Source organism: Rutidosis leptorrhynchoides, chromosome 1, assembly GCF_046630445.1.
Source record: "Rutidosis leptorrhynchoides isolate AG116_Rl617_1_P2 chromosome 1, CSIRO_AGI_Rlap_v1, whole genome shotgun sequence".
Taxonomy (NCBI): Eukaryota; Viridiplantae; Streptophyta; class Magnoliopsida; order Asterales; family Asteraceae; genus Rutidosis; species Rutidosis leptorrhynchoides.
Genome location: NC_092333.1, coordinates 408,456,100 through 408,471,598, shown reverse-complemented (window position 1 = coordinate 408,471,598; position 15,499 = coordinate 408,456,100). Strand labels below are relative to the sequence as shown.

Sequence of the window (15,499 nt, the reverse complement as noted above, 5' to 3'; positions counted from 1 at the left end):
TATCATTATTTAAAAATGGTTATTGTTATTGTTATTATTATTATTACTATATTATCATTAAGATAATTATTAGTATTATCGTTAATAATGTTATAGTAACTATCATTATTAATATTAGTGTAATTAAAACAAATATTTGTAACACCTAATTATTTTGATTACTATTATTATCATTATTATGAACACGATATAAAAGACGATGAAAAGCTATTAAATGAAACGATTAGGAAATAATGAGTAAGAGTATCATGATGAAATTAAAATATTATAAGATATTGATTTAGATAAAATTATCGTTCTTATTATTTTTATCATTATTATTATTATTAAAAGTATCGTTAGTATTAAAACTATCATTTTAACAAAAATTATCATTTTAATAGAAATGTCATTGTTACTATAAAATATCATTATTATTATTATTTTAAATAGAATTATTATTTTAAAGATAATATTAAAAATTATCGTAAATATTAAAGTTTTCATAATTAGAATTATCGTTTTATCATAATGTCATCTTAGTAATTATAAATATTGATATTTTTATAATAATAATTATTATTACAAAATAATACAACTTTTACTTACTATCATTATAGATATTATTTTATCAAATAAATATGTGATACAAACATATTTTACTACGTGTAATAACTTACTTTAATAATACCTATCATATTATCTTTATGATATTAAATGAACCCTATAAATTTTATTACTTAATATATATAAAAGTATATTTTATTATATAAATTTAATATAAAATTTTATTTATTAATAAATAAATTATATTATTTACTTTAATAAATCTTTTAAAAATATTTAAAAATATAAAATGACGATATTTAAACTATATATTAATCATGTATAGATTTTTGGAAATTATTTTGAGTCAAATTTACTTTTGTTGACTTTTGCATATTAGTCTCGAGCATTAGGATTGGGGTACACTATGACTTGACCTAATTTGTTAGACAAATATTGACCAACACATAATTATATATAATTAATTTAGGTTCGTGAATCCGAGGCCAACCTTGCACTTATTCAATGACGTTATATGTATTTTTACTACGAAATACAGTATGGTGAGTTTCATTTACCTTTTTACCCTTTATATTTTTGGGACTGAGAATACATGCGCTTTTATAAATGTTTGACGAAATAAACACAAGTAATTGAAACTACATTCTATGGTTGAATTATCGAAATCGAATATGCCCCTTTTTATTAAAGTCTGGTAATTTAAGAATTAGGGAACATACACCCTAATTGACGCGAATCCTAAAGATAGATCTATTGGGCCTAACAAACCCCATCCAAAGTACCGGATGCTTTAGTACTTCGAAATTTATATCATGTCCGAAGGAGGATCCCGGAATGATAGGGGATATTCTTATATGTATCTAGTTAATGTCGGTTACCAGGTGTTCACCATATGAATGATTATTTTTATCTCTATGCATGGGACGTATATTTATGAGAACTGGAAATGAAATTCTTGTGGTCTATTAAAATGATGGAAATAAATGATTATGATAAACTAATGAACTCACCAACCTTTTGGTTGACACTTTAAAGCATGTTTATTCTCAGGTGTTAAAGAAATCTTCCGCTGTGCATTTGCTCATTTTAAAGATATTACTTGGAGTCTTTCATAGCATATTTCGAAGAACGTTGCATTCGAGTCATTGAGTTCATCAAAGATTATTATTAAATCAATTTATAGTTGGATAGTGGATATTATGAAATGGTATGCATGCCTGTCAATTTTTGATGTAAAGAAAGTTTGTCTTTTAAAAACGAATGCAATGTTTGTAAAATGTATCATATAGAGGTCAAATACCTCGCAATGTAATCAACTATTGTGAATCATTTATAATGTATATGAACGGGTCCTTTCAGTTGGTATCAGAGCGGTGGTCTTAGCGAACCAGGACTTGCATTAGTGTGTCTAACTGATAGTTGTTAAGATGCATTAGTGATTCTGGACTTCGACCGTGTCTGCATGTCAAAAAGTTTGCTTATCAATTCTAGTCGAAAATCATCTACTTATCATCCTTAGGAAATTACCTTCTTATCATCTTAAGTCTAGACGCGTTTTCCTTCATTTATTGCATAATAGTGTATAGACGGATTCTTATCTTAGCACATCTATTACTGTGAACTTTGACTGACATCTTTTCAAAGATTCTCCGTAATTTACGGAATTTTGGTATTATATATACATATGCAAATTATGTAATTGAAGAATACCAAATCTAAATTCTACAATCTATTTCATACCAAAATTTCTTTCCCTGATCCTACGAGATGGATCCCTCAACTAGTTTGAATTGCTCAGATTCCGACAGCTATTCCGATATGGATATCTACCTGAGCTCTGAAAGTAGCATCACCGAAATGGATCAACCAATTTTCCATCATCTATTTTGGATGAATTGGGGATGGGTCCGTAGTCAACTCAACATTTGGAGACAAGAAGAAGGTGATCCCTTCCATCCACCACATTGCCCTCTTGGCGATGAACCTGAAGCACTTACCGGCGAACCTGTTCGAGACACCATTTTCTCACTCATTCCTAGAGTATCTCGTCATGATTATATACTATCCCATATTGCGAATCTTATTCATCCGCTCGTTCCAACCGCCAATCATCCCGGTGTACTAGCAGAAATTAATGAACTTCGCGCCCGAGTAGTGGCTTTGGAACACATGGTGCAAGGATTACAAACACCATCAGCAGCACCAGCAGCATAACTAATACCGTCAGTAACATCCACATCGCAAGCCTCAATACCACAAGCTTCAGCAGCATCACCAGCAGTTACCGGCAGTATCATCATCATCAACAATATCGTCAGCACCACCATCACCGTCAGTACTATCAGCATCATCAGCACTAGCAGCACCTATAACATCACAAGTTTCGTCAGTTCAAGAATCGCCGTGGACGTCATCATTGATCAACAACGAGTATTTTGTATCAACGAGTTATAAAGTATTAACTCATTCTTCTGAAGAAATTATATATATATATATTTTATATATATGAATGCTGAAACTATAAAAATCTTTCGTACTAAGCTATTGAATATGAATTGAAAAAGGGTAGATACTACTCAGTTAAATTACTAATATGCTATGATGTACATCCTTCGTTAACAACCTAACCATCATAACTACAATCTTTGATTCAATTAAATGAATTCAGTTTCATAATAAACCAAGTGTATCATTCAATAACATGTTTGATTTTACACTTTCATCTTCAATGTACTCGAAACTTACTGGAAAACAACATTCGTATCTTGTGAAGTTAGCAAGAGTTCTATGAGCATCAGCATAATTCACTAAGGAAATATCTATAAGAATAAATATTGAAGTATAGATTACATTAGCGAAATACTCCGCGAAGATTATGTAATCTCTAATGTTTTAGAGATTATTCTTTACTAATCCAAGCCGAAAATCAAATGAGCTTAGTATGATATTAACTCATTAAATCTGTATTACATCTGAAGAAAATATACATACATATATTTTCATAAAGACTGTAATGAAAAATTCTTGTTCAAAATATTATTTGTGACATTTTTTTAACGTGTAGGCAATACCCGAGAGATATATAAATGCACAATTAATATATTACATTCTTCGATTCTAATTCAGTAAATCATCAACTATACTCCCTATTTTCATAACAGTATACCTTCTTTTATAAGAAATCAAAACAACCATACTCATTCAAATTCAATCACCAATTCTGATTTTTGATATCTCAGAATGCAACTCGAGATATAAGCAAAACCATCACTCTTAGATCCTTACATTTTTTTCAAAGCTATACTTTGACTTCAAAACTGTGATAGAACATCACTTTTAATTGTAACACTCAAAAGGATACGAGAATCAATCGAGATTTATGACGAATTTATCCTTTGGATATTGACAATGACAAGCTGCATTTAAAACGCTTCAAAATTTCTGAAGACACTTCGAATGATGAGCAATCGAGATGATGATCCAACCACATGTTACCCACAGTTATGTACCCGAAAAACTCTTGAAACCAAAGTAAAAGTTTAAACAACGTATCCGCGTCAGATTCTTTGGCATTTATTAGCAAAAATAACTTTGCGACTCCTATTCAAAGTAGCCAGTTTTGTCACAGCTCCAGCAAGTCAACTTCGATTTTTTAGTCAGACTAACCTTATTATAACCTTGAGATATACACCATCGTTACCAGGGAACCTTTTACATTCCACCACATTATTAGCAGATGTACCAACAACTTCATTACCCTTTGACTTTAGCCTCTCCAAAAAGTCATTATAATTATTCATTGAAACCTCATCATTTACTCATTCGCATCTTGTAATGAGAATTGCCATACGAATCATTGGGAATTAGCAATCAGTATTTTGAAATCTCGCAGGATGTCTACGCCAACAGTTATATGTGTATATATAACGTCTATCTTCTGGACTTAATTTGAATGTGAAGTTTCTGAAAAACACTCCGAACTACAAATTGGTTCTCCAAAAATGGAAAAAAATGCTGATGAAGCAGCAAAAACTATAAACGACTTTAAACGGTAAAAGCTGGATGATAATGATGAAGTGTGCTGGCAAAGCGCAGAAAAAGAGAAGTTTTGGAACTGGAAAACGGATTGAGTAAAGTAGGAAGGAGGCTGTGGCAAATTACAAAGACTGAACCTGACTTCAAAGGATCCAAATGATTCAGTACCTGCTGAAGTCATTAACGAATACCTTGCTCCTGACTCTAAACCTCTGCGGACAATATTCTTCATCATACTCTGATATTAGAAATTCTAAAATATCATCATATCTTTCATTATAAATATCCTCCATATTTCTGAAGATATTTTCTTAATTTTTCTTATTTGAAATCATTTACCTCTTCGCGCTATCTGTATTACATCATAAAAGAAACTATTTTAGTTTCTAAATTCTGAAACATTCAAGTTTAAAATAGGAATATTTTGAAGTAATGTTGGGAACTGAAGCATGAATTAGTATAATATAATGACACTTGATCAATGTGATTATATTACAGTAAGTCATGCTGAGTTTCTAAATGGAACGTGATGATTCACAGATCATAACATCATCATATGCCATGTTATACGACTCTTATATTCTATTTAACCTCTAAAATATCAAGAAAATATTTCTTGATGATTCGGCCTTTTCCAAGGTATTCTAGTAATTTGACAAGTTAAGATCGTGCCATCACAATTTCCTTCCTAGAACATTAACAATGTTCATTCCGAAATTCATATCTGTGAATTCTGGACCATTACAAGCGGTGCTTAATTGCAAGAAGAAGAAACGAAAGGACAAAACTCCGAAATAGAAATTGGGGTATAAATTGCAGCAAATAAAAGAGAGCATTAACTGTGAATGATAATGATTATAGAAGACAGAAGCAGAGACTTTGAAATATAAGGGAACATATAAATTCCAACGACAAACCAGAAATTATAAACCATATATATCGATGCATATAGCAATATAAAGACACGGGAGAACTAGAAACACTATAAACCCAAGAGTATAGTAGAAGTAAATAGATTCTTCCGGCGGTAGATGAAAAAGAAGAATGACCGATATGAAAGTTAGAAGTATATTGAGAATCAGAACTGGATGGAGCATATTGATGAATACTTTAAAATATGAGTTGAGGGGGAAAGAATAGAAGGTGATGAAACATGACTAGGAACTTAGAAATCAACAGATTTAACTCACACAATGGCGGAATAAGTGAATCAAACCCTCTAGTGAATAGGTTAAGTTTTTTTTTGATTAATTTAGTCAAACCACAACTAAATCAAGTGTGATTAGATCAACACCTAGAGTTATTATTCACCACCTGGGTGATTTGGACTGAGAGAGAATAGGAGGAGCTCACTAGATCTGAGTGTGTGTAACAAATGAGAGGCTTAACCTAAAATGAAGAACATAAGACTTTATATACCCCTGCTGTTGACTCACCCATACGATTCATTCATCACACGTACGAGTTGGCTTCATCAGCCGTACGGGTGATCACTCACTCGTGTCTTCTCATTTAGGTTGTAATTGTGACTTAGCTCAGCATCAACCGTGCGTATGAGCCTATCAGCCGTACTAGTGAGGCTTCAATCGTACGTCTGACTAAGTCTAACATAGTCAAACATCTAAATCTCGTTCCTGTAGTTCCTGTAACCACATACAAACACGGATAGGATAATAACGAGCAATCATGGTGGCCTGTAAACTGTTGTACCTGCAATGGACATGGGTAGATGTCTAGGGACTTGCATAAAATGCATCAACAGAAGGTGTGAGTTGTAAGGAAACGAAGGAGGTGAATTTATAAGAAAATCTCCGACAGAACAATTAAAATGGACGATCGCATTTAAAGCGGATCCTAATTCCCTTGATTACCGGAGAGTCAAATCTTATTAAGAAGATTTTCTTCAAATCCCTTGAAATCTGGGAATCAATCATATCTACGTCAAATGATAAGATGAATCTACACTTACTCATTTCACTCTTCTATGTTAGCTTCATTCGTACTCTTCATATAAATGGATTGTTTATCCAAATTATTCGCTGATGATAAAACTCTAATTTTCAGCCCGTATGCATCATGAAAACATACTTATTATCATTCACGACCTTTCCACTCAAATTTCGGGACGAAATTTCTTTAACGGGTAGGTACTGTGACAACCCGGAAATTTCCAACCAAATTTAAACTTTAATCTTTATATGTTTCCGACACGATAAGCAATATTTGTTAAGTTAAATTGCAAGAATTTTAAACTATGTTCATACATTCATTCAACCTCGACCAAGTTCTAACGATTCACGAACCATTAAACGAATATGATTATATATGTATATGTGTATATATATTATAACTTGAAACGTAAACAAAATATTAGATTAAATACTTTATATGATTGTATCTGTTTCAAAATGTTTATCAATGGAATTAGAGGATAAGATCAAATGATTGAATTATCAGATATATTGAATTATGATTACAAGTCTCTGTTGAAAGGCCCACGTTGATTTGAGAAATCTTTCCATTTTAACAATATTCGAAAAATGGTAAAGTGATTTATAAATAAGAACATATTGTCAATCATTGAGAACTAGACAAAGGATAGTGGAAGATTGAATCTCATAAAGACTCAATTGATCTATTTAGTTTCAAACGTACAAAAACATTTTCAGTTTAAAAAGAACTTTATTATTAAAACGTATATAACTTTTATAAATATCTAGAACCACTTTTGACAACTCATTACTTAACTAGTATGATAAAGATAACGATATTTATATTTTATTTTATTAAATATGTATAACGATTTAAATTAATATTATATGTATTTATACGCGTATTATACGTACATAGTTTTATACTTTTACTATACTTAAACTTTACCTTTACTTTATTTTTACTTTACTTTAACTTTAATAATTCATACTTTAATAATTCATACTTTAATAATTCACATTAATAATTCATACTTTAATAATTCACTTTAATAATTCATACTTTAATAATTCACTTTAATAATTCATACTTTAATAATTCACTTTAATAATTCATACTTTAATAATTCACTTTAATAATTCAAAAATCTATTATAAATAGAATTCAATAGGTTTCATTATTTCATAGAAACTTGAAAATATTTTTCTCTAAACTCTCTCAATCGATTTACATATATATATTTACTCCGTATTATTTCAAGATATTATTAGTATACATAAAATATTATGACGAAGTGCTGTCTGAGTGATTTCGAAATTGTTTTTCGAGTAGGATAGGATTTAGGAAATTATGGGTTATAGCTATGGAGGTGATTGAGTATGGTTCATGGGTATGCTCGTGAGGTCAATATAGTGTTTATCATTTCCGTTGCGTCTACGTACCTTTCCTGCAATATTGAATCTCAATATTGATACGTGAGTACTCATAATTTAACTTTTACATACTAATAGTGTATCCCTGACTAGTGCTCGAGTATTTAGGATTATGCATGCTTGTACTTTTGATATTGCCCTTAGACAGGTTAGGTTGAATATTGAATTAGTTACACTTGCGGTTGAGATAAGGTATAAGATATGCATGTCCTTGGAAAGCTAGCGAAAAATTAAGAACTTTTCCTTTAGATATCGAATGGTTTCGATGAATGGTTTCGATGAACGGATTAGAAGTTATAATCAATTGAATTTTCGATATTTTTATTAAAAATGATTATTATTATCGTCGTTTTTATCGTCGTTCTAATTTTATCTTATTATTATCATTATTATTATCTTTATCAATAAAAGGGATTTAACATTTAAAATTGTTATTTTTTTTATTATTACTATCGTTATTATCGTTAAAGTTATAATTAGTATTATTATTATTATCCAATTATTATTATTATTATTATTATTAGTATTATTATTATTATTATCATTATTAATATATATATCATTATTTAAAAATGGTTATTGTTATTGTTATTATTATTATTACTATATTATCATTAAGATAATTATTAGTATTATCGTTAATAATGTTATAGTAACTATCATTATTAATATTAGTGTAATTAAAACAAATATTTGTAACACCTAATTATTTTGATTACTATTATTATCATTATTATGAACACGATATAAAAGACGATTAAAAGCTATTAAATGAAACGATTAGGAAATAATGAGTAAGAGTATCATGATGAAATTAAAATATTATAAGATATTGATTTAGATAAAATTATCGTTCTTATTATTTTTATCATTGTTATTATTATTAAAAGTATCGTTAGTATTAAAACTATCATTTTAACAAAAATTATCATTTTAATAGAAATGTCATTGTTACTATAAAATATCATTATTATTATTATTTTAAATAGAATTATTATTTTAAAGATAATATTAAAAATTATCGTAAATATTAAAGTTATCATAATTAGAATTATCGTTTTATCATAATGTCATCTTAGTAATTATAAATATTGATATTTTTATAATAATAATTATTATTACAAAATAATACAACTTTTACTTACTATCATTATAGATATTATTTTATCAAATAAATATGTGATACAAACATATTTTACTACGTGTAATAACTTACTTTAATAATACCTATCATATTATGTTTATGATATTAAATGAACCCTATAAATTTTATTACTTAATATATATAAAAGTATATTTTATTATATAAATTTAATATAAAATTTTATTTATTAATAAATAAATTATATTATTTACTTTAATAAATCTTTTAAAAATATTTAAAAATATAAAACGACGATATTTAAACTATATATTAATCATGTATAGATTTTTGGAAATTATTTTGAGTTAAATTTACTTTTGTTGACTTTTGCATATTAGTCTCGAGCATTAGGATTGTGGTACACTATGACTTGACCTAATTTGTTAGACAAATATTGACCAACACATAATTATATATAATTAATTTAGGTTCGTGAATCCGAGGCCAACCTTGCACTTATTCAATGACGTTATATGTATTTTTACTACGAAATACAGTATGGTGAGTTTCATTTGCCTTTTTACCCTTTATATTTTTGGGACTGAGAATACATGCGCTTTTATAAATGTTTGACGAAATAGACACAAGTAATTGAAACTACATTCTATGGTTGAATTATCGAAATCGAATATGCCCCTTTTTATTAAAGTCTGGTAATCTAAGAATTAGGGAACATACACCCTAATTGACGCGAATCCTAAAGATAGATCTATTGGGCCTAACAAACCCCATTCAAAGTACCAGATGCTTTAGTACTTTGAAATTTATATCATGTCCGAAGGAGGATCCCGGAATGATAGGAGATATTCTTATATGTATCTAGTTAATGTCGGTTACCAGGTGTTCACCATATGAATGATTATTTTTATCTCTATGCATGGGACGTATATTTATGAGAACTGGAAATGAAATTCTTGTGGTCTATTAAAATGATGGAAATAAATGATTATGATAAACTAATGAACTCACCAACCTTTTGGTTGACACTTTAAAGCATGTTTATTCTCAGGTGTTAAAGAAATCTTCCGCTGTGCATTTGCTCATTTTAAAGATATTACTTGGAGTCTTTCATAGCATATTTCGAAGAACGTTGCATTCGAGTCATTGAGTTCATCAAAGATTATTATTAAATCAATTTATAGTTGGATAGTGGATATTATGAAATGGTATGCCTGCCTGTCAATTTTTGATGTAAAGAAAGTTTGTCTTTTAAAAACGAATGCAATGTTTGTAAAATGTATCATATAGAGGTCAAATACCTCGCAATGTAATCAACTATTGTGAATCCTTTATAATGTATAGGAACGGGTCCTTTCAGCGGCGAGGGTCTTCTAGGTTGCATATTCATAGTTAACGTATTGTTATGTATTTATCGAAGTGAATACGTGTTAAGCCTTGTTTTAGATGTTGGCGTGTTTAGCGTATTTTAAAAAGGTGTCATTTTCGCGTATAGTTAGTTGCGTTGTGTTCATAAAATTATTCCGAGTTGAACGGTGGTGCCGGAAACATTTAACGTTCGGCAAGCGAGAAGATACGGTCCGATAAAAATTGTGGTGAAGTTTGGTTAAGGTTTTTTTTTATAGAATAATGATTTGACGGTTTCTACTCCTAAAAAATTGTAGTTTGGACGATAGTTTAGGGGCCGGGAATGTAAATTCGTTTTGGCATGTCGTTTTCATGCTGAGCAGACGACAAACTTTTGATCCTTAAATAGTATATTTGATAATAAAATTGTAGTTTGGGCAATAGTTTAGGGGCCGGGTATGTAAATTCGTTTTGGCATGTCGTATTCATGCTGAGTAGACGACCAAATTTTGCTCCTCAAATTGTATATTTATAATCTATCTATATATAATTAAAAACTGACTCCCATCTTCATAAATGAGCCAAATAAAATATTTTTATTTACTCATTTAAAAGTAAACAAAATATATTTTCTTTTAATAAAAAAATCCTTTTATATGTAATAATGTAAAAAAAAACAAAAACAAAAAAAAAACCCCACGAAATTCATTAATACTCACGTATAGGCATGGAGTGGGGTCCAGTTACTTTATCCGTATATGATCCGTATATGTTTTTGATTCTAACCGCATACCCTCCTTAATTCAATCGTCAATCTCCCTTCCCTTTACTGTCCTCGCAACCCACCCCAACCCTAATTCCCATCGTCTGATCCCGTACGTTACTCTCACTTTCTCCCTTCTCCCTCTGTTTGTCGATGTAGGTAACTGCTGGTGATGAAAATTTTCAATTTACCCAATTACTGGATCTTTAATTGCTCGGTTTAAACTGCAATTAAATTGGTATTCATGAAATTCAATTGATTTCCTTCACATTCACATTCCAGACTGTAAGGAAAGTTTTCAATTTTGTAACTTACATTTGAATTCAATCACCCAATTGGAGGGATGTTTCGGATTCCGTATACGGTGCATGCGTTGACGCTTATAAATTCAAGTGACCTGTGTTATTGTTATGTGTATCAACCAAAACATCAGATTTTATTGCAATGGCTCAGAACAAGGCACCATCCACATCTGCTATTGAAACAAAAACATATGTGTTTCTCAATGAGCTTGAATTAGGGAAGCAATCACAGGTGCAGGTTATGATATGCAGAAGTTGGGATACACATACAATTTATGGCAAGTATTTGGGGACCGAATTCATAGCTTCAGATGAGCAGGTATAGAATTATAAACTCACTTTCTAATAAACCATATTAAAGCTGATGCATGCATTTGACATATAAATATCATTTATTGAAAATTAGGATAACTAGCTAAATATTGCTTGAATAGTTTTGATTAGGCTGATTTGTCAATTATATATATATATATATATATATATATATATATATATATATATATATATATATATATATATATATATATATATATATATATATATATATATATATATATATATATATATATATATATATATATATATATATATATATATATATGTTATACCTTCTTATGTGTATGATGTTGCTCAAACATATAACTCAGGGGAATATCATACAATTAACTGCTAAAAGTAATGTGGCGCACCACTTCATCTCACGGCTTAAGGACGGATTTGTTTACTTGCTAACCAACTTTGACGTCATATCGAATAGAGATGACTATCGTATTCTCAAGGACAACGCCCTGATGATTGAGCTCAATGGGTCCACATTATTGAGGAAACAGCCAACTACTGACACAAGCCCGTTCATCCGACATCCCTTCAACTGTATTCAAATCGAAGACTTGCAACCTACTTTGGGAAAATTTGTCGTTGGTATGAATTTCTGCAACTGATTCTCTTATTTATTTGCATTCCCTCATTGCTTTCACCTGAATAACTCATGTTTTATTATTTGGTTAGACGTTGTCGGGTGTGCTGTGAATGCCACTAGACCCCCTCCCCCCAGGGGAATCTGCCAGAGCGATCCTTGAGTTTGACCTGGAAAATGAGCGGTAAATATCTCATTCAAATGTATACGTACATTTCAATTTTATGCATACCTGTGTTTTTGGTCGTGATTCGTGTGATAACCTGCTTTTTGTCTTCAGGGGTAAAACGATACGGACAACACTATGGGGCGACTTGGGTGACTATTTCCTTAAAAGAAAACCTGCAGCCCCTGCCTATTACTACATCATCTTGAGTTATGTGGTGGTGAAAAAGGAGTTCAATGGTATGCGTAACGGTAACCAATTGTAGCTACTCACTATTTGCCTTATGCCTTGCTGATTTTAAACACCCTGATTGGCAGGTGTTCTCTCGCTCTCTAGTACATCATCGACGATTATTATCGACAATGCTGAAATACCTGCCCTTATCGACTTCAAGGAAAGAATGAGGTTTTCTTCCCACTTACTGTTTATATATTTCATGTTGACATTTGGTGCATTACATACATTTTCCATATTCTAATGTGGGTTGTCATATGCATCTGGTCTGTTCTTATAGTGGGGTTCAATTGCCCATAGCTGTCGAGCCTTCTGCTCCGGGTTGGAAACTCTCACCGCCTAAGGACGGCACCCTTCGCGAACTCCTAGATATGGCGTGTAAAGGGAAAAAGAACATCGTAAGTGTCACCCCCTCCATTCTTTTCCATCTTATACTCCATTGCAGCATACCACACTAACTCGCGTCCAATTATTTTCCTACACCGCCTAAACGGCCTATTTAAGTGTACAGTGGAGATTCAAAACATCCGCATTAAAAACTTTTGGTACTACAACACTTGCAGCGTCTGCAAAGCAAGAAAGGGCCTCGATAGGAGGTTTGGCCAGTATTGGTGCGAATCCTGTAACGACAACGTCCCCGAGCCAATCACTAGGTATTCGCCCCATAACCCTCTGATATAAACGCCTATTAAGAAATGGTTTTGCTTTCTAAGGTTAACTCTATTGCCACTAACTTTTGCGTGCTCTCCATTTTCATAGGTTCCGCGTTATATGTAATGACAGAGATGAGATAGCAGCAAAGGTGATGGTACTCTTTGATGAGACTGCTGAGCCTGTAACCCAAACCACTTCAAAGGCTCTGTTAGCTGAGGTTGATGAGGTACGGTCCAATATTTTTTTTAACAATTTGGCCGTGTGTTGCAAGCCGACTTACGCGTCTCACTGTATGCAGGAAACATGCAACACCGTGCTGCCTAATGCACTCGCTAACTTGCTAGGCACGACAAGAGTGGTTCTATTGAAAGCAATGTCATACTATGACCAAGGCACATATGAGAGTTTCAATTGTATAAAAGTCTATGCACCAGACCTTGTTCAAGCGAACCCACCCCCGCCAACTACTTCCGACCCAACTATGGCTACTTAGTCCTCTACATCAACCAACCCAGTTGCTCCATCTTCATCGACCCCCAAAGGGCAGAAGCAAACCATTGAGGTCCCAAAACCCGCAAATCATTTAGAACGTACCCGTCAGCAAAAGTACACTAGACACTTTATTATCTATTCTGCCTCCATATGTCCCAAACACACACTCATGTATATATATATATATATATATATATATATATATATATATATATATGTATGTATGTATGTATGTATGTATGTATGTATGTATGTATGTATGTATTTATATGTGTATGTATTTATATATGTATATATATGTGTATATATATATATACATATATAAATACATATTCCGTTTCACAGCTGGCTCAATTCTTACATACACCATTTATGCTGCTGTTTAGGTTTGTCATTACAAGCGACTCAGATGATGAAAAATGCTATTGTAGAAGAGAACAAGAATGTAAATGAGAGTGTGTTGCCCGAAAATTAGGTTTTCATTTGTTCATGAATAAATTACTCATCCTGTTGAGTTGTTGCTTTTGTCGTGTTATTTTCCCAGACATGGTTTGTTTACATTCTGCTTCTCATGTGCTTGTGCTGCACCTTTAATAAAATAATGCACGGTTTTGCAAATTACTCTTGCGTTGCCATGATGTTCATTTATATTAGAGCTATTACATGTTCCTTCTTTTCCCCCACAACATATATGTGTGAATGGTTGGATATTATTCTGCAATTGTACATATACATACATATCCAGAGTGTTTGTAAAATGGTAGTTTATGTGCAGGTTAGTTTTTTTAATTTTTTTTTAGGCCGCGGTTTCTTCAACCTCTGCTTGATGTGTATCGTTGCGCCTTATTTGATTTGTTACTTATACTTTAGTGGTCTGATACTTATCGCTAGACCCTATGTAAATGGCTGTCTACTGTTCTGCAACTGCAAATGCAAGCAGCCACACATGTATATGCATACTTCCCTAGGTATATTTATATGTACACACATATGCAGCTATATAATATACATGTACATAATATACACTCATATACAGACACATATATGTATAAATATATTTTTAGCCTAATTTGTTGTTTTGCACATGTACATAGATTCTGGCCATGCAAAGTTTTTGGGTGTTTTTTTTTAAAGGTACTTAAAACTAAGTGGGTCATGAATGGGTCATTTGCTAATAAAATATAATAGTTTTGTGTTTATTTACTAATGATGTCATATACTGCATACACACACACACACACACACACACACACACACACACACACACACACACACACACACACACACACACACACATATATATATATATATATATATATATATATATATATATATATATATATATATAGATATAGATATATATATATATACAACTTTTGACCTTCTAACAAAATACCTTGATTTTCCTTTCATTTATTGTGGCATCCCTTCATGTTCCCAGCATGTAATTACCAACACTTCATGTTCCTGCAACATTCACACCCTTCATGTAACATGCTTCCACCTGATATTCCATCCACATCTGCCAGCATCTCCAAAGGTATGTTGTTTGGCCCTTTTAACTTCATATATTTAGT

The 15,499-nt window shown here is 31.4% G+C and overlaps 1 protein-coding gene across 1 annotated transcript; it reads left to right on the top strand.

Moving 5' to 3' along the window:
• The first annotated feature begins 11,602 nt into the window (after window positions 1-11,602).
• LOC139901671 (uncharacterized) lies at window positions 11,603-13,923 on the top strand. Its single transcript, XM_071884356.1, has 8 exons — window positions 11,603-11,779; window positions 12,108-12,381; window positions 12,500-12,560; window positions 12,657-12,781; window positions 12,860-12,947; window positions 13,057-13,174; window positions 13,288-13,409; window positions 13,536-13,923. The coding sequence occupies exons 1-8, from the start codon at window positions 11,603-11,605 to the stop codon at window positions 13,921-13,923; spliced, it is 1,353 nt and encodes a 450-aa protein (XP_071740457.1).
• The last annotated feature ends 1,576 nt before the right edge of the window (window positions 13,924-15,499 follow it).